At 44.5% G+C, this 27911-nt stretch overlaps 1 protein-coding gene across 7 annotated transcripts; it reads right to left on the bottom strand.

Moving 5' to 3' along the window:
• Positions 1 to 528: 528 nt before the first annotated feature.
• PARP6 (poly(ADP-ribose) polymerase family member 6) lies at positions 529 to 27292 on the bottom strand. 7 transcript variants are annotated; one of them, XM_040643026.1, is made up of 24 exons: positions 27196 to 27292; positions 25700 to 25959; positions 23633 to 23830; positions 22936 to 23013; positions 22091 to 22185; positions 21623 to 21683; positions 21289 to 21379; positions 20846 to 20912; positions 17940 to 18089; positions 16766 to 16976; positions 16191 to 16244; positions 14374 to 14469; positions 13675 to 13767; positions 12915 to 13040; positions 11579 to 11644; positions 10601 to 10668; positions 9228 to 9276; positions 8867 to 8979; positions 8049 to 8121; positions 7278 to 7347; positions 1940 to 2019; positions 1479 to 1542; positions 1247 to 1331; positions 529 to 905 (listed from the first exon to the last, which is right to left on the bottom strand). In XM_040643026.1, exons 3-24 carry the CDS (start codon positions 23633 to 23635, stop codon positions 803 to 805), a joined length of 1896 nt encoding a protein of 631 aa, XP_040498960.1. In that variant the 5' UTR covers positions 23636 to 23830; positions 25700 to 25959; positions 27196 to 27292; the 3' UTR covers positions 529 to 802. The 7 variants fall into 7 exon arrangements, 6 of the variants coding, with proteins under 6 accessions (XP_040498960.1, XP_040498963.1, XP_040498964.1 ...); XM_040643029.1 differs by having other exon boundaries at positions 8867 to 8976; XM_040643030.1 differs by having other exon boundaries at positions 16826 to 16976.
• Between the last annotated feature and the right edge of the window lie 619 nt (positions 27293 to 27911).

The following is a 27911-nucleotide window of genomic DNA, read 5'->3' as shown; positions in this document are numbered from 1 at the left end:
TGTCTTTCCTTGGAGAATCTGGATTTTGTTTTATTAAGGGAGGCTGCATTTCTCTAGATGTCAAATTCGAGACCAAGCCAACTTCCTGCGCCTGTCAGCTATTTCCCCCCCACCTCCCTTTTCCTAAAGAAATAGCTGGGAGGAAGAGAGTAGGGGCCCAACCCCTGAGAGAGAAAGGGAGAGTGGCTAGGTTAAATGCAGAAAGCAGAGAGAGGTCCTAAGGGTAGCAAATCTGAGCTGCTTTGGCCTCAACAGTCCTTTTAAGTCTTGAGGAACAGGCATCAGTGGTATTCTCTATCCTTCTGAGTTTGTGTCATCTGCACAACTGGTAAGTTTCCCTTCTTTATCCAGTCCACTGAAAAAAATGTTGCCAGATCTGTAGGACACTACCCTAGATGGACTCAGCTTTGACTCCACCCAACATAATTAGTTCCAACCCTGAGGATATTCCACTCTCCCCACCCAACACCCCATCTGGGGGCTTGGGGCAGGTGCTGGGCCAAGGCTAGTCAGACCACAGTGATCATATCCAGTCCACAGCACCTTCCATTTTATTGTTTTATTTACAAACAGGGTGAAGTCAACTGGGAAAATCAGGAGTAGGGAGTCAGTCTGGGCCATCCAAATGTGGAGTGGTTCCTGGGTCAGTCTCCACCATGAAGGCCGCCTCTTCTATCCTTTTCCTGCCCCTTGGTAATGGCCCCTTGATTCCTCAGGGCAGCCTCGCATGCTGCTCCTGAGCCCTTGAATGAGGGCAGATGGATCCTGGGGGAACAGGGGTGGTACGAGGGCTGGGGCCCCCTCAGTTTGTGTAAACCTGAGTTCCGATCACACGCATGATTTCCTTCTGTATCTTGGGGTCCTGAGTATTAATGTTGGCATCGCCCACCTGACCATCCTCATATCTGCCAAAGATAGGGCAAGTGTGAGCATAAGAGGGAGAACAATACCAGAATAATGTCAACCAGTGGAACTATATTTGGAGGTGTGGCCATCCCATCCCAGAAGTCAAAACCCTTTCTTGCTACTCTTCTGGGTGGAAAAGATTCAGCTTATCTGGTTTCCTTTAAACAGACCTTGACCTACACCCAACCCCATCTTCCACAGGGAAAGTTCCAGTATCAGCTCCACTCAGGTAGCCAGAGCCAAGTCTTGGATGACGGAAACAGACTTTCCCAGTAGTCACACCATTGCACCCCCACCCTCATTCCTCAGAGTGAGCCCCAAGGTACCCTCCTAGACTTACACAAAGAAGAACCGTGTGCAGACATGGTCAGACACAGGGCACACCCAGATGTTCCCATGCTTCTGGAGGTCCTTAGATGTAATCACTAGGAAGAAGGGGCCAGAAGTTATAGACATGATGCTTAAGTCACACAGTCCAGGGAGGGGAGGGAAGACATGATGTGTCAACACCACCCTTGGCTGAATCGTAAGGTTGGGGACACAGAAAAGCAGGGACTGGGTGAGCTACCTACCTTCACAAAGTGCTATACAGTTTAGATTCCGACTCTGCAGGAACCTCGACTGAATGGATCGGGTCTAGAAGAGAAGGAGAGCAGAGCCAGGTGGACTGTTACAGCTTTCCCTAGACAGGATGGTTAGCTACTGATGGCTAGCGGTGCAGATCAGGGATATCTGGGACTCCCCAGTCACCATCTCCCCAAATTTGCTTTCCCATAATCAGTCTGGATGAGTCCATAGCTTCCATCTTTACATTTTCATGTCACTGCATTTAGACTCAGTCTCTGCATTCATACTTATGACTAAGGCCACATATGACTCTGGAAGTGTGTTCACCTTAGAATGTATCTGATTCCTTAAATGATCTGTAAACTACCCACCTCCCCCACCATCTGCTTCCCCATCCATCTCTGTAGCCTGAACTTATCCCAGGGGAGGGGTTCTGCCTCACTAGAGCAGTGCCAACCAATAATACCTGGGGGATGGTATTCATCCTGTTATATCTCTGGACCAGCTCATCCTTGGAGGGCATCCTGTGCTGTCCTTTTCCCATTCCTGTCACAGAACAACAAATCCAGTTCACTCACCCATTCCTCAATCAAATGTTTACTACAGTGCATACTATGTGCCAGGCACTGAGCTAGACATGTAGCGAATAAAACAAACAGGTATCTGCCCTGACACAATTTAGTCTGATGGAGACCAGAGGCAAAGAACAAGTAATTACAGCACAGTACGGTAAGAGGTGTGATGGGGAGACTCTAGAACAATGCGTGAGCTGCGAGAGGAGGGGAACTAGCCTGCGCTAGGGGTTTGAAGAAGGCTTCCCAGTGACAGCTAGGAAGAATTAGTTAAATGAAGAGGAGGAAAGTATTCTGGCAGAGGCAACAGGACATGGACAGCCTGGAGGAAAAAAGCAATGTGCCTTAGTTTTTATGGAGCATAATCAGTGGAAGGAGAGTGACAACAGACGATGCGGAAGCTTTAAGCTAGGATCAGAACAGGCGGGCCTTACAGACCATGTTAAGGCAACTGGAGTTTATCCTGAAAACCTCAGAGAATCACTAAAAGGCCCTCAGCAGGGAGGAACACATGAAATGAGCCAGTAATGAGGGGCCCAGGCAAGTGGTATCAACACTTTGGATCAACGCCAGGTTGAGTAAAATGAGTGAAGAGGAAGCAAGCAGAGCAAGTCAGATCTGCTCTAGTCTCAAAGTTACGTAGAAAACTATGACCAGAGTCGCTTAAGAGAAAAGGCAGAAAGCATAGCAGGTAAGTGATGAATAATTTTCCACAAGTAACCACAATGGCAACAACCTTAAGAATCCTGCTTCCTTCCTCAAGTCTTCCCAGACTTGAGGAAGTGGTGCCAATTCCCTCCAGTTCCCCCCTACCTAAATTCATAAATCCTCCACCATCCTTATCTCCCAGTGAATAGCCCTATTTGTAACATTTTTAGACTCATTCTATATTTTTCTTATTTAGATACAAAACACTGCTTATGTGCCCCTACTCTCAACTGTTTTTGGCTCGTGACTAGGACTTCAGTCTTCGTACTAAGCTTTCTCATAGGCCCAGCCTTATCACAGTCGTGTGTGTGTGTGTGTCCCCTTCTGTCAGAGAGGGAGAGAGATGAAGATAGGAAATGATGCTATCATAACAGACCATAAGCAGGGCCCCTATCTCACCACTCCACCCTGGAACTTTCTATTACTACTCCCACTCTGCTTCAATTCTTGGTTTTGTGACAGCCATGGTGCATGACTGGTGATGACCGGACGGACATTCTTCACTGCTCAGGCTGTCAATTCATCATCCATTTATACTGAAGTCCCAGGACAGATTTATGGCCTGAACAAAACTGAGGGCAAGACTTAAACTGTTAATTTCTTTCTCCTACAGGACACTTACCACCCCTCTATTTCCACTTCTCCATTAGCCTTAACTAGGTTTAGCTCTGAATCCAAACGTCATGACCTTCTCATCCGGGGTATTTCAGTGCGAGATTCTGAGTGAAATTCCCACTCAAATTCTACCCAAGGACATGAAAGAACAATCTGATTTCTATGGCTGGTCTCAGAGATGGCCCTTATGATACAATCCAAATCCTGTCTCATCCCATTCCTGTTGCACACTGTCCTGTCCATATTGACCCAATGATCTTCTGTCAGTTTACCAAGACCAGAACCTGAGAACACGGTGGCTAGAATAATCCCTGGATGCTTTGTGTCCAGAGTATACGCATATCAGAAGTCTCTAAACAGAACTAAACAAACAGATGTTTACCATCTCCTTCCTCATTGGCCCTCATTATAACCTGCACATAATGGCCATTATCATTAGTCATTGGAATGGAGGCTCCACTAGCCAAATGGATATTCTCCATTTATACCAGCTCCCAGAGGGTACCGAATGCCACAAAACTAAGGATACCCTGAGGAAGAACAGAGAAAAACCAGAGCAGAATAGGGTAGACGGAAACATATAAGAATACAGAGTTGGCTTAATGCTAGAGTAACTACAATAAACTGGACATTTATACACATCTCATATTATGGAGACTCTCACATATCTGTGGGCCCTCAAAGACTCACTCAAGTAAAGCCTACCCAGTCAATCCAATATAGTGATAAGAAAAGTGGCCTACAAGTTAGGAGGCCTAGATTCCAATCCTAGATCTGCTACTCACAGCTGTGAACCCCAAGGAAAGTCATTTAACTTCTCTGTAAGAGCCTTCCTGACTATAAAGTAATAAAGGACTGGATGAGATGATCTAGAAGAGTAAAATTCTGCTCCATTTTGTATCCATAATCAATGGACATTTGCAAGAGGGAAAAGGATGGTGTCATAATGATGTTTTATGTAATCAGGAAAGTAATGAGGAAAGACAAAGAGTCAACAGAGATTCCTGGCTCCATATGATAACTACAGGGGCTCAGGTACTTAGCAGTAAACAGAAGCCAGTGAGAGGGGAAAGAGGGAGAGAACAGACAGGAAGCAAGAATTTTCTAGGTACCAAGAACCAGGAGAATCTCACTAACTCAGAAAATAAGAGCTTAATGAGGGAAGCTCAGGCTTGGACAAAGATAAAAACTGAGAAACCTGGACAAAGAAGCCAAAAAGACTACCCCAACACAACCCCTACTTTGCACCCCAGGCACACAGAGTAAGATCCATTCACACATTCAGTAAATATTTTTGGGCACTTACGCTGTGTGGATTCATCATCAGGTTTGGTTTATGACACACTATCATTTATTTATTTATTATCTCTTATACCTATAGACCCAATCTACAAACTAAATCGAAGAACTAAAACATCACTAGTGACATATCTATCTGCCGCTCACTGGGAGGTAACCACTGTCCTGAAATTTCTTAGTTTTATCATACGTACACACACACATGCACCTAATGTTTAATTTTATTTGCTTTTGAACAATATAAAAAAGACATCATACAGTAGTCTTCTGGGCTTGCTTTTTTTTTTTTCTTTTTAAGATTTTGAGAGTGTGTGTGGGGGTGGGGGGGGAGGAGCAGAGGGAGAGAGACAAGCAGACTCCACGGTGAGTGCAGAGTCTGACATGGGGCTTGATCTCACAATCCTGAGATCATGACCTGAGCTGAAACCAAGAGTTGAAGGCTTAACCAACTGAGCCACCCAAGTGCCCCTGAGCTTGCCTTTTTTAAATTCAACTAATTACTAAAATTTTGCCACATGGTTGAGAGCCACTGTTTATCCATTTGCATTGCTAAGTAATAATCCACTCTAAGAATATACTAAAATGTATTTATCCATCCTCCTGATAATCTGATAATGAGCACTTGGGTTGTTCCCACGATTTGCTGTTACAAATGGTATTGCTTTGACCATTCATGTACACCCTTGGGTGTATGTATGCAGCAATGAAAATGCTGGGTCACTGGGATAAAATTTCTTAGCTCTATGAAATTTAACACAAAATTGTTTTCCAAAGTGGTTGTACCAATTTATAGTCCCATAAACAATAAAAGAGATCCTGCTGATCTACAATTTCTAGAACCATTAGAGGTACTACCAGATTTCTTAATTTTTGCCAATCCACACAGGTGCTAAATAGTAAGTCTTTTTGGTCTTTATTTTATTTCCTTGATTAATAGCAGTTAAGCAACTTTACATATTTTTTGGCCATCTCTTCAGTGAAATACCTGTTCATATCATTTGCCTATTTTTCTATTGGGTTGTCTTTTTCTTATTGATTTTTAAGCATTTTATTTTTTAAAAATATTTTATTTACTTACTTGAGAGTGACAGAGAGAGAGAGAGCGAGCACAAGCAGGAGGGAGGGGCAGAGGGAAAGCAGACTCCATGCTGAGCAGGCAGCCTGATACGAGGCTCGATCTCAGGACCCTAGGATCATGATCTGAGCTGAAGGCAGACGCTTGACCAAGTGAACCACCCAAGTGCCCCGATTTTTAAGTATTTTAAAAATACTTTATTACTAATCTTTTGTAGTTAAATGTGTTGCTAAATGTCTTCTGGTTTGTAGCTTTTCACTTTCTTAAGATGTCTTCTGATAAACACAAGTTTTTAGTTTTCAAATTTACTGATTTTTTATGATTTATAATTTTTTTCCATTCTCAGAGTAATTTTATATAAGACTAATAATTGGTTTCGTTTGGTTAAAGTTTGGTTTAAGACTCACTTATAGGGGCGCCTGGGTGGCACAGCGGTTAAGCGTCTGCCTTCCTCTCAGGGCGTGATCCCAGCGTTATGGGATCGAGCCCCACATCAGGCTCCTCTGCTATGAGCCTGCTTCTTCCTCTCCCACTCCCCCTGCTTGTGTTCCCTCTCTCGCTGGCTGTCTCTATCTCTGTCAAATAAATAAATAAAATCTTTAAAAAAAAAAAAAAGACTCACTTATAAAACTATCTGGGCTCAGTGCGTTTTTTGGTTTGTTTTTTGTTGTTGTTAGAGTAGTTTAAAATTTAGAGACTCTTTTAAGTTCTATGATTCTGGATCTAAGTTTTCTTTATAACAGTTACAATTACTGGAGAATACTAAATAATAATCTATAAAGAATCTCATACTGTCCCCTTATATGGCAGACGTGCAATATATGGTGGTTATCCTTAATACAGAGACTATACAGAACAAGAACTAAAGAAAACTGAAGAGGAACTAAGACATAACCCTGGAACACTGAGAGAGTTTCAAGTCAGATTCGTTTTCTGAACAGAACAAAGCGGGACTTATCTCCTGACTGGAATATGGGCTTCAGTCATGCCTTATTTTTGGAATAAAAGGCTTTCTCTTCCATTCAATGTAACTATTATATTATGTAATTATAGACAGTTTAAATTTTAAAAGGTAGTTGACAGGGAGAACAATGTCTCCAAACATGTAAGCCTATGGAAGATACTCAAGCCTTCAAGTGTATTCATATATAAACTCACATGCCCGTGGGCACATACGCCATCCCTAATAACGACAGGCTACCGCTAACACTAAAAATGTGGCCTACGAAAAGCTTCATTTCTTTCAATCTCCCAGTTATTCCCTAACTCAATCTCAGAGCCAAGCCTCTACAATGAATAAAACCATCCCTATGGAAAGAGGACTACTTAAGAGAAAGGGAGACAACTGGCCTCACCTTGTAAAGAATATAGATTTTTAATAAGAGGAGGTAGAGAGACAGACTATGTATCTAGGGCTGGGGAAAGAGCTGACACAGACCAAGTATCCGTGACGAACGAGGAGACAGCATAGACTATGTATTTACAAAATGAATGCGACGTAAATAGAGTCAAGGTGGCCAGAGAGTATTTCTTACCTGAGTATCCAAAGGAAATACTGGAGATGGGGCTCAGGTAGATGCCTTTGCCATAGGCTGCTCCATGCAGCTTGCAGGGAAACACCAGGATGAGCAATATGAGCCTGGGCCCTCCCGGGGCTGTATATTAGGCAGCCGCAAGGCTTATCCAGCCCTCTGTCCCTCCAATTACCTTTCTCACTTATTCAGATAATGCTAGGAACCTACTCTTAAAAAGCTGATTGGCTGAAAAGTGGATGCAGGTTAACCCCTCTGCCGTACTAGATACTGATGTCTTGGAAATTGAGGAGTGGCAGAGCCACTGAGTCAGTCCCTCAGAATCCATACTCCTGTCCCCAGGCCTTGGTACATACGCAGATTCCAAAAAAGGAACTATAGAACAGGTAGCCAAGAGGAAGGACAAAAACCATTCCTTGGAGTCTCACAGGGCAAAGAAATAAGTCTTTAATGTCAATTCTCTGAATGAACAAATAAATTAAAAAGCTCTAACAGGTTAATTCATCACAGTGGCTGCAGTCAGCAATTCATATTTGTGCCTATTGCTATAATCCCATGCCCCAAACCACCCAAAAACACAGCCTGGGGTCAATTATACAACAGCCACATTCATGCTACACAAACAACTCCAACCTCTTTCCTAGGGAAGCCCCACAACAGGCTAGATTTGAGGATGCTGAGGCAAAAACAGCTGAGTACTCTAGAGCAGCCTTCCCCATACCTGAGTGGGGCGGGGGGGGGGGGAGAGAGAAAGGGAAAGGGGCACAGCCTCACCTGCAGTTTGGTGTAGGATGCATTGACCAGCCCATTGCGCAGGATCGAATGCCAGTTCTCAATGTGGGACCCACTGTAAGGCAGGGTAGAATACAGGTCTCCTCACAGTAGGAGGTTCCCAGAAGCACTTCCAAGACTGCCACTCCCACCCATCCTCACCCACACAGGACATGATGATAGACACAGAGACACCTAGTGATGGACATGCACATGGACACAGTCACAGGCATGCAAGATATGTGTGTGTGGAGAACCCTCCATCTTAATTTCCAGTCCCATCCTTTTTTCTGTGCTTCGGCTAGTCCCATCCTAAATCCCCAATGCTGGTTCTGTATTTTCATTTGCCTATTTTCCTGATATTTCAAGTTAAACAGATTCATCTCACACTCAACAAACTTTCACTGATTCCAAATATGGCTGCCAGTCCCGACTTGACATCTATTTAAAGAAAAGGGTACCACTACTCCCTTCTTAATCTCTCTCTCCCCTCCCACAATTAGGCATAAATCGCTGATTTCCTTCAAAACGGCTTTCAAATCTATCTCCTTCAATCTGTTCTCTTCAACCACATCTTCTCATATGTAAATGTAATTCTCCTCAGCTACAATATAAGTAGCTTGAGAATAAAGACCAGACCACATACGTCTTTTTACCTTCTACATCATCTACCACAATAATAATAATAAACATCTGACTCATCAGTTGATGGATATAGGTAACACACACTCATATACCTCAAGCGAAGTTGCCCTCCCATCCCCCTAAATTATCTGTTGTCCCCCCCAACCCCCACCACCCCCAGTCCCCACCCTCCTCACTGGAAGGCAAAGGTGCTGCCATAGAGCTTCTTGGCGGTCCGGAACCGAGCCTCCTTGGCAGGAGGGCTGCTCAGCAGGAGGAACTGGTGTGAGGTGTGCATGAACTTCAGCTGCTGCCCAGGGTGGGGGTCGGGTCAGGAAAACAAAGAAGAAATGGAGATCAGGGAAGGAAGGGTTGGGGATAGGGAGCAAATCAGGCTTGCACTGACCCCAAATAAAGAGAATATGCTTAGGTCCGAAGACTACTGTTGATGGACAGAGCCAATGAGGCAAGTCTAGGACCAATGTGGTAGCTGGTTTGGAGCCCCTCCCTGCCCCGCACCAGAAATTTAAAGAGCTTAGAAGGAGAATGGTCACTTACCCTGCTGAGAGGTAGTTTGACAATGTGTGACCTGTTGCTAGAGATGATCCTAGCATAAAACAGAAAAAAAAAAAAAAAAAAAAGGAATGGAAAGAATGAGTGTGTGGCTAGACCATCCAGAACAAAGCAGCAGCCTTGCTGAACCCCTGGGAGAACACGCAAGGATTCCAGGGCTGTCTGCATTGTGTGAAAGGTTCAGATCACTACCTGGGTATTCCCATGGGTGGTAACGCTCATGTAGAAAAACACAAAAGGGAAGCTACTGACCAGAGATCAGCTAGTTAGTGAGTAAATGATGGATGAAAGAAAGAGAGAGGTGGAAGGGAGATCGCTACATCTAGGAAGAGAGGAGGATAACACAAAAGGAAGAGTACATAAGATCAGCTACAAAAAAAAAAGAGAAAAAAAAACCCAGAAAGCAGGGATCTCTATTAGCAAGGTGACAACTTGTACTTGGGATTTAGGCACATAAAACTAGGGCTCAAGAACCATCCCATGTGAGTTCAGAGGAAGCCTTCAGGGCTCTCGAGGATGGGGAGGAATGGAAGAAAGTTACTGTTTGGCCTGGAGAAAGAACAGAAGAAACTACGACAATCTTCCTGAGGATTCAAGGACAGACTGGGCTGTGTGTAGGCTGAACTCAGAGTGCAGGAGAGAACAAAGGCATAAAACAGTGAGGGCTCAACAAGGCAATGTTATCTCATGTAGTGGATACAGTGTGGTTCTTTAGGCTTCACCCGTTTACTTGTGGTGCCATCCTGGATAGCCCATGCCTGGTCACTCCTCATGCTATGAGGGAGCATGTTGATTGAGAAAGTACTGATGTCAAAAGCTGACTAGGAAAAGAGGGGAAAGCTATGTCAGGAAAACAACAGAAATCAAGATCAGGGAAGGAGGGCAGGCGGTGGAATGCAGTGGAGAATGCTCAGAATCTTTGTTAGAAGGGAATAATAATAGTGCCTCAAGGCTCTGGACAGTGTACATCAACAGGGATGGACTTGAGACAGGGAAAGGGAATAGAAGAGGGAGACAGACCTCTCTGGATGCACAGAAAACTTAGCTGAAACAGTGCTAATGCTTACATGCAGAGAATACTTAAAAATCTATTGGGAAGCCACACCTAAAGAGAACCTGAAACATGGCGTCAGAATTTGTGAGTTCTTGGTAGGCTCTGAGTTCTTTGCAAAGCAAGGATATCAATAAAATCCCAAGAAAAAGCAGCCAGAACATCTATAACCTCGGGGGGGGGGGGGGGGGGGTGGGTGCTAAAACTGCCTCTAAAAGAAGGTGTAGGTTCCATGTCTAATACCATACACCCTCACGCCCCCCTTACAATCCCCCGAAGGATGTCCCATTCTATCCATCCTACTTACCACTGCAAGAGAGGATGGGCCAAGGGATCCAGCTTGTCCATCTGCTTCTTGATTTCTAGATATGAGCCCTGTAAGACAAAGGCCATAAAGTTATCTCCCAGGAGAGGTGGGAGCCCTCCCACTTATGACAGACTAACTCTCAGGGCCCAGGGCAAGAAGGCGGCACCAAAGGCCACACAGAGGCAAGAGGAGATGGGGTTCCCACCCTCAAGGAGCCCAGTCAGATTGGGAAGACTCATAAATAAATATGAAAATGACTGAAAATGCTTACAAAACAACATGCAGGTGGGTCTCCCTCATTTTATGCAATTCCTACAACCCTAAAAAGTTGACTTTAAATCAAAAATAAATAAAATCAATGTCCCAGAAAGATCAGACTAAGGAATCCTGTGGTAAAACTTTACATAAAGCAGAGTCCTTCTGACAAATCATCCCTCCTAGGTATATCTTATGTGTTACTCTGAACTGTGATATATAGGATTTGCTGAGAAGAGGCCCACCTGTAAATGTGAGTACAAATGAATGTCTATTCATGCAGAGATTGCAGACGAGGGGTGGGGAAGTCTGGTGAGGGGCAGCCTTGAGTCAAAGGATGGTCACTGCTCCATGTTGCTGCCCCACCCCTAGAAGGACAGAAGATGTAGGCCCCTGGGGCTAGTTCCTTATGTCAAAGCCCCCTCCTCACCCTCCCCACCCTGGGCAGAAGTCTTTCCCTCACTTCTCTAATCCCTTAAGAATTATGGGGAAAACATTAAATATGAACAACTTGTGAAAGAACTGGCAGCAAAGGTAAAGGTTGAGAGAGACAGCAGGAGTGAGAAAAAGGAGTAACAGAGAACAAGGGTTGGGAAGGCTGAAGAGGGAAAACTAAAGAAAATACAGTGAGGAATCGGAGTAGCATTTCTAAATCTTCACTCCACTCCCACGGATTCCAAGCACAACAGGGCACTTAAGCAGGACAGGCAGAGGGCAGAATACCTGGGTCATCTCCCGGATGGACATCACACTATCCAGAGCTTTCTGAAGTCGCTCATAATTCTTCTTCTGTGGGGAATCAATGGGAAGAGAAGACCCAGATGAAGAAAAGTGGAGGAGAGTAAGATATGATGAAAAGGAGGGCCAGTGTACAAAAGAACTCTAGGACCCAGGGAAACAGTATAGCATGTCATGGAAAGAATACAGATTTAATGGCAGACAATTCTAGAATCACATGCTAGTTCTTTTACCAGCTGGAAGTGATAGGGGGAGTTACTTAACCTCTTAGAACCTCAGTATCCCTGTATGTAAATGAAGATAAAAATTCCCGCTACACTCACAGAGATGTTCTGAGGACTAAATAACATATGTAAAGAACCTATATAGTGCCTGATATATAGCAAGAAGGGTAATAGTGAGGCACTCTGCTGGGTACTTGTGGTAGTTAATTTCATCAATGGTTAATTGCGTTGAGTTGATCCGATTGGGTCATGGAGTGCCTGAACATTTTGTCACACAGTTACTCTTGGTGTGTCTGTGAGGGTGTTTCTAGATGAGATTAACCTCTGAATCAGCAGACTGAGTAAAGCAGATTGCCTGCCCTCATTTGGGTGGGCCTCGCACAATCAGTTGAAGGTCTGAGGAGAACAAAAAGGCCAAGGAACTCTTCCTTCCTGTCTGCTGAAGCTAGGACACTCACTGGTCTTTTTCTACCTTTGGACTGGAATTGAAAAATCTGTTCTTTTTCCAAAAAGACTGCCAGCTTTTGGATTGGAATTTATACCACTGGCTCTCCTGGGTCTCCAGCTTGCTAAATGCAGATCCTGGGACCTCTCAGCCTTCATAACTGCATGAGCCACTTCCTTCTAATAAATCTCTTTCTACATATTAGCTCCTATCAGTTCTGTTTCTCTGGAGAACCCTAATACAGTACTTTACATATATTATCTCTCATTTTTATAACAATCCACAAGGTAGGTATTATCCCCTTTTTATAGATAAGGAAATCAAGATTCACAAAGGTTAAGCAACTTTTCTTACACCATTCAGCTAGGGAATAGAACCTCAAATGGAATCCAGGTCTGTCTGGCTCCAAAGTCAATATTCTTCACTAGCAAACCCCAACAGGGTTAATTCTTCTCTCCTCCTTCTAACAAACTGTTATTTATTCACTAAAATAGCTAAAGCTTAGGGTTTAAGAGTTCCCAAGAACCAAGTGTTCCATTCCTTCTGTCCTGCATTCCAAGCTGCCAGATACACTAGAATGATGCCCAAAGACTCCCACTATCTCTTATCATTTCTATTCCTTAGCCCTGACTTTCTTCCCAAGCAACGATACCTTGGGGTTAAAGGCCAGAGTCTTGGGATCAGTGGGGTCCACCACAGAGGGATAAGGCTCAAAGATGATGCTCTTTCTAGGGGACTCCAAAGCTGCCCTACACATGGCCACCAGCAGATCCACCACCTTAGGGGAAAAGAGACAAAGAGGGCAGAAGCTAAAGGATCTCCCAGAGCTGGGAGTCACACAGTATCCAGCACAGATCTACCTTTCGGAGGCTCTCAGAACTTCTCTCTGCTTTTCTTTTTAAAAGCAAACATGCTTATGGTTTCTTCATTAGAAAATACAGGCTGTTTATAAAAACTCAAGTAACAGTTAATTAAAAAGTGACTAAAGAAAAGATAAAAATTATCCCCTGCCCCCAAAAAATCTCATACATCACAGGTACTACTGTTAAGTCTGCTGTCTATCCTTTCAGATTATCCTTACTATGGAAATAGTTATTTTATTATATAGACCATTGAAAAAGAAAGAACTGTACTACACATACTGTTGTATTTTCTTTTTTATATGTAATGTTCTACCCATAAGTAATACCTGTACAGCATTTCCACTGGAAGGACATACCATGGTTTCTTTAACAGAATCCCACAGATGGAATTGTATCCATGTGGTTTTTTCTCCACTATTACAAACAAGAGTATCGTGAACATCCTTACATATGTAAGCATTTCTGGAGGTTAAACTGCAAGGAGTGAAACTGCTAGGTTGCCTGGCCTTTCTTGTTCCAATTCCCCAGCAGCTTTTCCCTCTCCCATACCTCTGCTCCAGTGGCGACCTCCTCTGCAGCTCCGGACATGACTCCCAGCGTATAGAAGGAGAAAACACACAGCTCACGAGTACAGACGGCTGGCTGAATGGACATAGTAAACAGACAGTAGTGGCACAGGGCGTGCAGTAAGAAGGTGTTATAGACAGAAGGACAAATCTGACCTCAGACAACTCTAGAATGAGGTAGGAATTTGGGGCCCTCTATGTCATGAGAAAACTATAGAATAGCCTTAATTAAAACACCTTATATATAAGTTTGAGAGTTAATGCTGTCTCCTCTATGAAGCCTTCCATGACTTCCCTAGGTAGTTAGATGCTCTCTCTTGTGCGTTTCCACAACATTGCTCATATTTCCTCTCCATACTTACAGTGCAATATCTGTCCACCCACCTAGACTTGGGCGCCCTTGAGAACAGCATCATATGCAATCATCTTGATCAATACCTGATCCCTATTTTCAAATGTTGGGTGGGGGTTATAGCTTCAAAAAATATTCATATATCCTCATCTTTCCAAACAGGACTGCTGAGATTTGTTTTCTGAGATAAACAATTATTTCTAGAGTCTCAGGGAATATGGACAGAATTCTACCTTTACCATAGACCCAGGAAGAAAGGAAGGCGAGATGAGGAGTGAAGCAGCCTTGGCTAAGGGTCCAAGGAAGAGGGTCACAGATTAGGGCATATACCTTGAGCATGGACCCATTCTGGAAGACGTGCTGCTCATCACACACAACACAGTACTCATTCAACGTTGGAATCCTCTGCTCTGCATACTTCATGATCTGGGGAGAGAAGAGATTGTACCAAGTCTTTTGGAAGAACAGGCACAGATATGGGAAATTATTTGAGCCTTGTGCCTTGTGCCAGCCTTGTGCCTAAGGCAGAATCTATTCTTGGGCCCTGTGCTTAGTTAAACTGATGGCCCAACTCTAGAGCTACAACTATATATAGTAAACACAGGACCAGCCATGGCAGAAGACCGGAGTTAAAATCCTCCCCCCCCGCCACTACTTAATAACACATATAACTTTGGGCAAATCAGTTAACCTGAGCCTTGGTTTCTTCATTTATAAAGTGGGTATTATTCACCCCACAGAAGAATGGAGATTAATGAGATAATTTTCATGAAAGTATTTTATAAACATTAACAGGTACTAACCAAACTATTAACCTTAGTTGTAGTAATTACAGATTATCTCTCTGAGACAGGTGAATATTCAGTCCATGATTACATGGTAGGGGGCCTGAGAAGCCATTTCAGCTACCCAGAACAATCAGTCTGTTCACTGGTCAAAAGCACAGAAACAATTGTTGGGAAGACAGCACAAATCCAGAGCCATTTGGCAATATCCTAAAGAATGTTTTTTTAAGTTAACATATAGCGTATTATTAGTTTCAGGGGTAGAATTTAGTGATTCATCAGCAGCACATAACACCCAGTGCTCATTACTAAAGAGTTTTTTTAAAACGCTCTGTCTAGGGGCACCTGGCTGGCTCAGTCAGTGGACCACACAACTTTTGATCTCGGGGTCATGAGCTCAAGCCCCACACTGGGTGTAGAGCTTACTTAAAAACAAAAACAAAACCTAAAGAACAACAATAATGAAATAAAGCCACACTCTGTCTTAACATGACTCTTTCTACCAGGTACCAGGTTTTGCATAAATCAAGTTGTTCCCATTTCATAGACTTTTGGGCTGGTAAAGGGACATGGAACAGCTTTTATTAACTCAGATGTACTGAATGCCCGCTATGTACCCAGTATCGGCAAATGGTCTCGTTGATTATCCAGTAACATAAAGGATTGTTTTCCCAGACCCTCAACACCAACAAGGGAGATGTGGCATGTATACAAATTAATTACAACTCAGAGCAGCATATGACATGTGACACACAGGTGCCATACAAAACAGAAAGCATCTCAAGAGTTCAATGAGAGGAGAGATCACTCCCACCTAAAATAGTTGGAGTAATGAAGAAGAATTTTATGGCACAGGTAGCATTGAGCCTTGACTGCAACAGGCAGATATGGGGAGGAAGGCCAGTGGAGGGAATGATGTGAACAAAGATAACAGAGATGCAAAAGTGAAAAAAAAGCATGTCCAGGGAATAAAGAGATATGAAAAAGAGATGACGCAGTACTAGCTGAGCAATGAAAGAGGTATAGGGAAAACTGAAGACCACTTGCGTGAGGATGTTGGGGATCATAAGGAAAGCATGTCAATCCCTCTCGTATCTTGACACCTATGCACTTAAAATTTGCACTGCATCGTTTGGCACTTGATCAGACATGATCTGTTAGTGTCTTCCCAGTAATGCTATAAGCTTCTTGAGGATGGGAACTATGCCTTCTTTTCTCCTAGCCACACAATGCTTAGTACAGGTCTGAGAGCAGAGCAACTCAGGATATATTTGTTAACTGACTGAGGAGCTGCGAGATGTAAGATCAGATGCGTCAGACAACAGGGGGAAGGCTTAGGAATGAAGCTTTGAACTCAATTACCTGGACAAGGAATCCAAATTCCAGAGTGGGGATGTTCTTGCAGTGACCACTGACCTGATGAGAGTAGAAAGACAGACATCATCAGCCTCTATGAACCTGGTGCCTAGAAAGACCTCACACTCACCACCTAGGATTCTACTGAAGCAGCTACGCCCTAGCTCCGATTAGCCTAAATAATCCCAAAGCCGGAGAGAAGACCTTTAGACATTTTTGCCAAAGGTTTCTGAAAAAGGCTCACCTGTCCTTAACCTTCTTCAAGGAAGATGGATACGTTAATACAGAAGATGATGACCAAGTCCTAACCACAACCTAATAAAATCATACATGACATCTTAGGATGCCCAAGCTCAGACTCCCTGCTTCATGGCCTGCTATCAGAGAAGTGTGCCAAACAGTTTAGATAGGTTTTCAGCCATTAAAAAATGTGCTCCATTCTACCCATTCATGGTACATGCCCAAGTCTGATTTAGGGCACCTGAAAAACCATACTCCCACCTCATTTTTGGAAGCTATACTCCCACATTTCCATTCCCACCCTCCTGACACCCAAGTCAAACCCTCCCCAGCCCATGTACCAAAGGAGAGGTCCGTGCTGGGGGAGGGAGGCCCACGTGCTGGGGGCACAGGAGACCTGCCTGGGGGCTGGGAGGGTAGCCAAACACCTCCACTTTGGGGTTCTTCATGGTGCATGAGATGGAACGGTTCATGAGGCGTCCAACTCGAAGCTCTGGTACACCCAGTTTGCCTTTCAGCATGGAGTCCTGTATGATAGGGAAACTGGGAGACCTGGAGAGAGAACAAAGAGAGGTGATGAAACTGGGGATTCAGAATGAGCCCTAGAAGAACACTGGAGATAAGCGGGTCCTAGGCCTGGATGGGTGAAGTGACTTAAGCCAAAGAAGAACTTCTACCTGAGTAAAGTTTCATTGGATCTTAAACATTTTTGAAACAAGTAGATCACAAACCTGGATTGATTTTTATGTCATTACTTGTGTGTTCTTCAGATTGGAACACGGAGAACAAGCAGAGGCAAAGTCTCAGTCAATCTCTATGGCATCTAGGCCAGGTATGGAATGATCCCTTGCACAGGATGCGTGTTTCATTTACTCAGTGTGTGTGTGTGTGTGTGTGTGTGTGTGTGTGTGTGTGTGTGTGTGTGGTGTTTATATACATATGATTAACTGCTAACTGCTGTACTAAGCAAGAAGTAGTTGCAACCCAAAGAGCCCAATCTCTGTCTGTCAATAATACTGCCTGGGAAGCTACAAATCTGGGTTTATATTAGCTTTTGGGAAAGTCAGAGACCCCAGGGGGACAAAACGTAGGCCTGGGGGCAGAGAATGAGATAATATTTATTTCTAAAACCTAAATAATAAATCAGTGCACCCTTTCATGAGAATAAGGAGTTGATGCCTATTCTCAGACTTTGCCTTCTTAGGAGAGGGAGTAATGGATGAAGTTCAAAGAGAGAAGATGGAAAATATTAGCATACAATTCTTCAAATACATACCATGAGCTAGGTATTGTGTTTTACATAAAGAACAAGGTATGAATACTGGTGTCAGAAGTACAAGGATAAAGACACCTAGGGGACAGGACTGTGTGGGTGGTGTTAATAGTTAAAGGTGCAGAATTTAGAGGACCTTGGGAGAGGGCAAAATAGATAAGTTTAGGTAATCAAGAAAGTGGGGTGGGAGCTCAGACAGGACCACGATCATTAGAGATGATCTGCTCCTGGGGAGCACTTACTTGGGGATGGGTGAGAAGATGCTGAGGCCAGCTCGGAACTTCTTGATGGTACCGCTTGCCTTGAACCAACTGTGCCTCTTTTCCTGCTGGGTCTTCAAGAAATCGTTGCTGAGATGTTTCCATTGTTGGGAAGTGAACATACCCAGGATCCTAAGGAATCAAAGAGAACAGGCTTATGAAAACTCAGGCAGGGGAGTAGGTCAAGAAATAGAACAATGAAAAGCAATTAATCCAAAATTCAGACCCAGGGGCTATAAAGCTAATTGTGGTGGGAAAATGTATGTCTGAAGACACCCTGATAATGACCTTAGCACATGGAAATGTACTGTCCTAAAGTACCTCTTTATCTTAAGGGGCAAATATCTACTCCCATTACCTGGTCTAATGGACCAGAACAATTCTGAGATGATTTGCCCTTAATGGAAGATCTCAAAGGTGAGCCTTCAATGGTCTTAAACCTGGGAATTTATTGCCAAGAATGACTATACTGACAGTGGAACAGAAGTAGTGGGCTGGAATTGAGTACCACCCTCTACTTTGTAAACAGTGAAGAAAAGGAGTAGGGACATTAGGGGTACTGACATTGTTAGGCAAAAAATTATATCCCCAAACTTATGGCTTCCAACTTGAGCTGGGCCCTCAGCTAGTCCTGTCAATCCTTTCATTTGTCTTTGATCAGTCTTCTCTGGCATTACTCTAAGTTATTATTTTAAATCTTACCACCTTCTCTAAGCTTTTAACTTCACCTACAGCCAATAACCTCTTCCTTCTTAACAAAGAAAACTGAAGCCATCAGTTACCAGCTCCCTTAATTTTCCAACCCTACTACAAAATCTATTTCCATTTCCACTCTACCTTGATTCCTCCATTCTCTGAAGACAAGGTGACCCTTCTATTAATTCCTCTATTTGTTCTCTAGATTTCAGCCCCTTCTGGCCTCTTTAGCGATCTTGTTCCGTCAATCATCCCCCTTTCCTGTCAGTTCCTTTCCCAAAGTCAAAAAAAGTTTCAAGTTTCTGCACCTCAGTCTAGCCACCTCTCCCTCTTCCCTTCCTATCCTCATCCAAGTATCTCAGTCCGCACTTATTGTTTCTACTTCATTGCTAACCACTCACTTCTCAACTCAACTGTAGTCTAGTTTCTACCTTCGCCCCTCCACTATGATTGCTCTTACCTTAACGCTAAATCCAACGAAAACTCTTTTAAGTTCTCCTCTTACTTATATCTCTGGCATCTTGCCCTCCCTGCACAAACTCTCTCCCTTGCGTTCTGTGACACCATTCGCTTCCTATTCTTCTCCACCTTCTCTGACCTACCTTCAATGTTCTTTCTCTGCCCATCCTGCTGGTTTTCTTGGGTATTTTGTCTGGATGTCAAAGGGTGTTTTGCCCTTGATCCTATTTTCTTTTCATTTTATCATGTCTTCCCTTAGCAATCTTATACTCTACACCGGATGTAATCTCCACCCATTCACTGAATATATTTCAACCCTAACTTCTGTTACATATCTAACTATGTACTGAGTACCTCCACGTGAATAACCCAAGGTTACCATCACTTTTTTTTTTAAAAGTAGGCTCCATCCCCAGCATGGAGCCCAACTCCATGGGCTTAAACTCACGACCCTGAGATCTAGACCTGAGCCAAGACCAAGAGTTGGATATTTACTTGACTGAGCCACCCAGGTGTCCTCCGCTCCCTCCCTGGCAAGGTTATCTTTAAACAACATGTTTAAAATGGAACTAATTATCTATCCTTATCCCATAAACCTGCTCCTCTTCTTATATTCCTATTTAAATTGGTGGTATTACAATTTACCCAGACATCTAGGCTGGAAACCTAAGAGTAATTTTCCACTATTCCTTGGTTCTTATGACCACATACGACATATCCAAATCAGTCTTCAAGTCTTCTTGATTTTATATTCCACAAATCTCTCTAGTCCATCTTTCATCTCTATTCTCACCTACATTAACACATTGGCTCAGGCCCTCATCATCTCATGTCTGGAATTCTACAAAAGGCTCCTACTAAACTAGTTCTGGTCTCTTGTCTCACCCCCTCCTGCCTATTTTACACAGTGCTACCAGAATCATTTCTCTAAAACGAAATCTGACCACGTCCTTTCTTTGCTTAAAACCCTTCAATGCTCCCGCTGCCTACAAGATAAAAGCCCAAGATCTTCTCTGATTTGGACCCCTTCCTACTTCTCTGGCTTCAATTCCCACCACTCTCCCCCTGTATTTTACTAGCAATATTTAACTACTTGAGCTTCCTACACACAGGCTGCTTCACCTGACTGTGTCCTTGCAAATGTTATTCATTCTCAGTGTCTGTCTGCATGGACAACTCTTACCCATCCTTGAAAACATGAATCATCTCCCTTTCATTCACTCATAGCCCTCCACCCACCACCAGACTGAGTCACCCCTTCCTCTATATTCTTTCTAACCCTTACATGTTCACTTGTATTGGAACATGTATCCACTGGACTCTCTTCACTGAGGGTAGAATCTATCATTCACTTATTTCTCTTTGTATACCAAACATTAGCAAGATGCTCGACACATTCCATAAACTAAAACTGAGCATCTGGAGCCCCACTGAGAAAACCACAGAGAAAATGTGAAAAGCATGATCCTAATTCTAGGGTTGTACTTATCCTTAAATGGTAAGTACTGATGAGCCCACCTCATCTCTAGGAAGTCTCAAGGCCAGACAACCCAGAACCAGAGGATCTCCTACCTAATCATAAATTTGGCTTTCCAAATTAACTTAGTCTTTCTTGGGCACATCTCAGAAAGATATTTGTGGGAAGAAACATTCCATCCAACGGTCTGCCTGTCCATTCATATGTTCATCTCTTCCCCTCATATGTCCATAACCAGAAAGATCAAAGTTCTTACTTTTTCAACTGAAGACCCAGCCCAAACCCTTCCTTATTCGATGGCTGGAAAACCTCAATTGATGGTTCTGCAAAGAGAAGAAAAAGCTCCTAAGTATGTACATGTCTCTATTTTTGTGGGAGTCCAAAGCCCCAGTTCAGTGGTCAAGCTTCCTCAGATTCTACAAATCATTTCGCTTCTGCAAAGAAGTTGAGGGGAATGGAAAGAATAAATAATATCTGGGGACCAGAGAAAACAATTTCATTAACCAAGAAGGCTTTAGGGGATGGCTATCAGGTGATAGGAAATGAAGACACCAATGACAGAAAACCGAAAAGCCCCTACCAATGGCCTGCAAATTACACCCAAGGGCCTTATTCCTACCTTTTCTCTGGCTTAGTTAACTTAGGACTTTGGATTAGACCACACTCAAGGCACCTACTTGCCAAAAGTCACTGCCTTACCTGGTCCATCAAGGTACTGGGAGAGAGAAAATCGCAGCCTCAACACAATAGGTTCTGTTCGGAGGACTTTCCAGGCTGTAGAGACTTCCTCCTAAAAAGAGTAAGGGAAACAGGTTCTAGTTTAGCAACAGAGAGGAACGGACTTGGAAGTTTTCCCTATATGACGCACACGTGCACATGACAGTACACACCACTGTCTGCTGATGGTCTAGGTAAGACAGGGATGAAGAATATGTGCTCCAAATACAGCACTCAGGAACAAGACTCCTGGCCTACATGACAAAATCCACAAGTCCAGCTAGACATGTTGTTGGTGGGTACTAGCACCACTTACATCGAGGAAGCTGATGTTGATGTGGAGGTCAATGTCCACGTCATCGATAGTTCCATATTCTCTACAGAGATACAGGGGAGACTCATTAAGGGAGAAAAAAGGGAACAGAGACTGAGGTGGAGGGAGAACTGAGCGTGGGGCCAGGGGAGAGGAAAGAGTGGAAGGCAGCTCTGTATCTAGACTTAGCTACAGCCTCAAGCCACTTACATGATCAGGGCTTTCTCCAGAAGCCCTTCTGACCTCAAAGGTCAAACTATCAGCCTAAAGAGGAAACTTCTAAGAAAAGTGGCTATACTTCCTTCAACACTCCCATCAGCCAAGCTTAAGTATTCTGAGCAATTCCCACTATCTATTATTGAGCTCATAATTTATCAATGTCCACAGACCCCCTATCATACCATAAAAAGAAAAACCTCTAGCCTTCTACAGCTCAGAAAGAAGTGGCTTGCTCCTGAAGTGGAGCCCCACCTGATGGATACAGAGTTCTCACTGTAGATCTCCTTCACGGCTTCAATGTCTGCATCAAGCTGTGGGTGTCGATACAGGTCAGCTGCACAGCTCCCCTGAGTCAGCAGCAAAACAGCGAGGGAGTTTGGGGGGAGGGGAAAGAGAGATGCAAAATAAAAAGAACATGAACAAACACCAGGAACAAGAAAATCAAATGGCAGCAGTACATATAAGTAAAAGACTACTTCTGTGAAGGGGCTCTTGATGGTGGCCCTAGCCACCCACCATTGGCACACAAGTCTCCCACCATCTCCACTCTAAGAACTTTCAGTGGACCAAATGTAGGCCTTGCTCGAGAAGTACACAGCCTTAAGTCTGCAGCTTTCTTCTGACCCTGACCAGGGATACTTAGGTATCCCTTCTATGAGAACTCAGGACAGACTGAAGAGCACAGAATTTAACTCAGATGGTTCTGTGTGAAGAGTCCAACATTCCTCCTCAGGATTGTGCCCTGGGTAGTCAGAATATAAAGCAATCACTGGCAGGATAATCTTTTAAAAAACTGACCCTAATGAATGAAATGACACCCACTAGCTAGTGAAGGAAGAGTCAAAAACTAATTATTTCTGACCAAGAACACATTGGTAGCTTCCACATACAAAGGATGTTTAGTCTGGGAAAGGTATGAGTCCCAGGCAAGAGCAAGGATATGAGATCAGCTCTGATAAGACAGAGCTCAGACCACACCAACATTGTATTGTATCCTCATCTTACCTCTGCTCCAGAATAATTTCTCACTACTTGTTGTATTCAGAGAAGCACACATTTAGACTATCCAATATGGGTTTTAGGGGCTGTAATCTCACCTGAACTCCATAGAGAAATTCCTCTGATTCATTATCTCCCTCCGAATCATCATCATTCCAGAACTGGCCTTTGATGTCCTAGTGATGAGAAATAAGGATACAACCCTTGTTGGATCCCTATCATCCCATGGAACAGAGTGGGGTGATAGGGAACAGATTCCCACAAAGAATGGGAGGTCCCTTGGGACAGAAAAACTGAGGCCCTATTCCCTTTTCTCCCTTCACCTCACCCTTTGGGAACACCTGTCTCTTCCTGAATCTGGTCATATCCATGGCCTACCTCTGACTTGTGAGGGATGGAAGAAAATAGGGAATTTTGGCCTTCTTGAGTGTTAAGTATGATGACTAAGGCTCTGGTAGCCAGTGGAGGAGGGATGCAGACTTCAATATCAATGTTGATTCCTAAGCATATCTAGATCCTAGTGCAAGCTGGCCTCTTCTAGGATTACTGCAAAGCAGCTACCACACATAAGCAAGCTCTCTCGTCTTATCACTCCCTTCGTAACCCTTATTTAACTCTCTCCTTCCTTCCCAAGAAAATCTACTTGTATACACCCCAAGTAATACAGTCTCCATGCTCCTTCTTCCTTTAACTTCAGATACCCACTCTACCTTTCAAAAGGGTGGGAGGGAAAAAAACCAGGGAAAGGTTTTGCACTTTGTCCCATCTATGGAGAGGTGGGCAGTCAGTTCTCACCATTGGGTCAGTGGGTCACACACACTCCCAGGTCAGTGCTAGGCAGCACCCCTCCATACCACCAGCTGAACCCAGGCCAACGGGATGGGCATTTAGGAGGCCACAGAGGGAGACAAGGGAGGGGGTGATGTCAGGGGCTGACTGGAGATCTGCTGGGGATGTCAGGCTCTGCTGTGGTGGTGGTAACAAGTCACTGTCCTGTGGAAAGTAGACAACAATTGGTTTCATCACCACTTAACAGCTAGATGGTATTTACACAGGCACACATGTTTATGGATACACTTTTATTGGACATATTACAGACACTTGCACATAGAGACATACTTGCATGCATGTACACACACTTGTACACATAGTTCTTTAAAGATAATGAACCATGAAAGCACTATACAAACATAAGACACTACTGTTCCATTTGAGATCAAGAGTTGGGACTAAAGCAAGTCCCTGCTCTAGATTATAATGCTGTATCAGACCCTAAGCCAAAAGTGAGGGTGGCAGGACCAGATGATATGCTACTCTGTCTAGTCAGTTCATTTAGGAACATTCTTTACAGTACCAACCCTCGTCAGAATCAGATTTTTTTGGGAATCTCTACTCCTAGTTATTTACTCAAATTGAATCATCATGTCTTATTAAATATCAGTATCATTAGGAGCCTTTATATGACAATCATAGCTAACTTAAAAAATCCTCAACAACACTGAACATCTCCTGGTAGACATGGTCTGAGTTGTCACGGCCAAAATAACACCCTGGACTAATCTTGGAACTTACTCCCCAAATAAAAATGCAATACTGATCCTAATAAATAGTCAGAAAAACACTAATCCCTAACACAAAATTAAGAACCACTATCTAGGCCTTCCTGGTTCTGCACATATCTGTCTCAGCCACTTCAACCTTAAACAGAGGTGTTCTTGGTCTCTAATATGGTTCTACTGAACCTTAGGTTTATAGATCAGAGAGGGGTCTATGGATCTGCAACATCAGCATCACCTGGGAACTTATTTAAAATGTAAATTCTCAGACCCCTACTGAGACCTACTGAACTAGAAACTCCAGAGCTGGGGTCCAGTAATCTGTGTTTTAACAAGCCCTCCAAGTTATGCTGATGCACGATAAAATTTGAGAACCACTGTTCTAAATCCTTGCGTGCTCCAGCGGCCTGTGGTCTGTTCCCCAGATACTAACTTAAGCCTGGTAACTGACCTAGGGTGGGGCATATGGCACAAAGCCAGGGCAAACACCATAGCTGTCCTCGAGCTGATAGCAGTGCCTGACTCATCAAAAACAATATGCAAAGGGAAATTTCAATTGAAGTTCTTAGAGATGAAATGGCCTGATATCTGAGATTTACTTGTAAATACTACTGCAGCCCCAAAAGGGGGGTAGGGTGTGCGGGGGGGGGGGGTGAAATAAATACAGCAAATATTAATGATCAATCTGAGTGATGGGTTCATGAGAGTTCCTTGTACTCTTGTGTATAGCTTGAAAATTTCCTAACAAGTTAAAAAAAATCATAGGCTACTCTTGGACTTTTTTAGGGGCCCTAAAAAGTCAACTCTAAATGTGAACAGGAAAATTATCCCTGAAACTCCACAACTGCCTCCTTGCTGTTCTTCAAACATATCAAGTATATTCCCACCTTTGTCCCTGCTGTTGCCTCTTCTTGGAATGCTTTTCAGATATCCATATGGCTTGCTCCTTACTTTCAGATTTCTGCTCAAAGGTTATCTTGACCATCCTCTATAGAACAGCAGAACCTCAACACACACACACTAGCACTCTCTATCCCCCTTACCTGCTTTACAGTTTCCCACAGCATCACGCTCTGACATACAAAATGTTTATTTATCTTCCACCAGAATATAAGCTCTGTGGTGGCAGAGGCTTTGACTCTTTACTATGTTGTCAGTCCTTCAACTCACACTTATTGAATTAATAAATGAATGAACTGTCTGCTAAATACCTAAACCAAAGGAGAGATACATACAAGAACCTAAATGTGTCTACACATAGACAAAATCACACAAAAATGATTTTAAAAAGCAAGACTCCATTCACCTTCCAGAGCAGCTGAGAACCAAAATTATGAAGATCTGAGGGCTGAGCTGGGTTTGTGAGGTTTGAAAATAAACAGTCAGGTGCTGATCAGGATGAGGAATAAAGAGGGAGGCACTAATGTCCAGCTTGGGCTGTCTTGGGCTGGGTGGTAGGACGTTGGCAGCGTAGGCCAGAAGTACCAACTTTCTCAAGGTCTTTGTCACCGTAGAAGTCAAGAAAAACTTAGCCTCTCTCCAAGGGCTGTTGCTGCTTGGTTTCTGCTGTTATCACAAGGAGAAAAAGGCAGTTCAGAGGGAATTTTTCTTGTCCAGGGAAGAAACAATTCAGAGACTACCATCTTCTCCAAACCAGGCTGTTTCAGTGAAAGGGACCCCCATCTTCTACTCTCAAAGCCCATTCCTCTGGAGGTAGAGAATGGGTTTAAAAAGAGTGGGAAATGGGTAGTGGTGGGTCATGAAATTCACAGACTCACAGACATAAAGAGGAGCAAGCCTAAAAGATGATCTATCTCAATGCTTTCACGTTATACTTAGAATACTCAGGTGCAGGAAGGCCAAGCAAGTAGCTTAGCATCAGTATAGTGGAATTGGGACTTAAGCACATTTGACAGGTCCTAATTACATCCAATTTTCTTGTAATGTGGTTATAACTAATTAAAGGAGTTGTTTAATGAATTAAGCAAGAAAGACCTATCTGATTTATCTGAATGAGGTGAAGGAGGGAAGCTTTCAAGAGAAGCTGGGCCAAGTATACACTGTGTGAAGAGTACCCAAAACAAGGGTGTTGTTCAGCTCAGTGTTAAGTTTGGATGATGGCAGCTAACACAGAAGGCTTTACGGATTTGTATGGGAAAAGGCCAAATGTAAATAAACCTCAAGTCTGGATCACAAAGGTCCTTTTCTAGGTCCACCGGCACTTCTCGGTGTGACAACTTTTCATCTAGCCAAAAAAGCTTCCGACCCCAACGTTTAACTCTCGGTTTGACTCCCAGCTTTGTAGTCCCGGGAAAGGGGGTTACTCCTCTCTATACCGAGTGCTCCTTTCTCAGAAAGACTAAGTCACTGAACAAAGAGTGCGGGGGAGAACCCACGGAGGGGAGATTCTCAAAGGCTGGCGCTATCTCCGGTACACCCGGTGGAGAGAGAGGACGAGGTCAGCCCCCAAAACACTGGCTGCCATCCGCGCTTCCAGGGCAGGCCCTAAGGCCTCCCCGGGGGGAGCAGCGATAGCTCTTCTCCGCTTGCCTCCGGAGACCCCAAAGACACCCAACACCTGCCTCCCGGGGAAGAAGCTCTGTGCCCGATCGGTGTCGCCAGCCGCCCGGCCTTGAGCGAAGCCTGTCAAGCCTAGGAGGCCCCTCAGAGCCACCCGGTCCAAGCCCCTTACTTCATCCACCCCGGCCGAGGCGGGGCGGGCCCCGCACCCTTCCCGCGGCCCGGCCGCCCCGCCCCGTCCCCGTGGCCGCCGCCCCACAGGCCGGCCTCGCGAGTACTCACGGCGACCCCGGGCCGCGTGCGGCCGCCGCTGAGGGGACGAGCGGCCCGGGACGCCCCGCGGGGGCGGAGCGGCAGGCCAAGGGGCGGGGGCCGGGCCGGGCGGGCGAGGTCGCGCACCCCCACGCCTCGTCGTTCCGTCACGGGCGCGCAGAGCCACTCTGCGCACGCTCGCGCGGCTACACCGTAGTCACGCGACCGGCTCCTGCCCAATCGCCATGCGGCCTGTTTCTGGGCGCGCCACCGCCCCGGTCGCCAGGCTTCCGACGCTTGCGCGGTGGTCACTGGTTGGGAGGGGTGCGGTGCGGGCGAAGGTGGCGCCTGCGCCTTCGGCTGGGGCGGGTGAGTGGAAAAACGAGGGGCTCTGGGGGTGCGCGGAGAGCCTTCAGAAAGAGACTGACGGCACTTGGCGCCCCGTGTGGTTGGGAGGAATGAACAGGGAGGACCGTCCCGGCTGCCTCTCCGCGTTGGAGGCCGGGCCGCAGGTAGAGATTGAGAAGGGCTTCCTGACACCTCGCGGGTTCCAAAAATCTCTGGTTTGCAATGGGGGAGTCAAACATCTCCGGTTCTTTTCTTAAGATTAACTCATTTGCTCCTCTGGTAGCTGTGGCATGCCGGAAAGCACTGACTTTCTATTTAAACAATCTGGGTTCAGAGCTTGGTTTCAGCACTTGCGGACTGTTCAGCCTCAAACCACGACTTTCACTTTCTGAGTCTTA

Source organism: Ursus maritimus, unplaced genomic scaffold, assembly GCF_017311325.1.
Source record: "Ursus maritimus isolate PB19 unplaced genomic scaffold, ASM1731132v1 scaffold_27, whole genome shotgun sequence".
In the NCBI taxonomy this organism is placed as follows: domain Eukaryota; kingdom Metazoa; phylum Chordata; class Mammalia; order Carnivora; family Ursidae; genus Ursus; species Ursus maritimus.
Note: the sequence above shows the minus strand (reverse complement) of the source record. Positions and strands in the feature narration are given on the sequence as shown.

What these genes read in the sequence shown, in the direction of transcription:
- PARP6 (XM_040643026.1), bottom strand. An exon ending in AATTTGGATTCCTTGTCCAG is followed by an intron (nt 14,470 to 16,190) that starts GTAATTGAGTTC and finishes TTCTCTCCCCAG; the next exon opens with ATCATGAAGTATGCAGAGCA. An exon ending in TGCACACGGTTCTTCTTTGT is followed by an intron (nt 906 to 1,246) that starts GTAAGTCTAGGA and finishes TATCTTTGGCAG; the next exon opens with ATATGAGGATGGTCAGGTGG.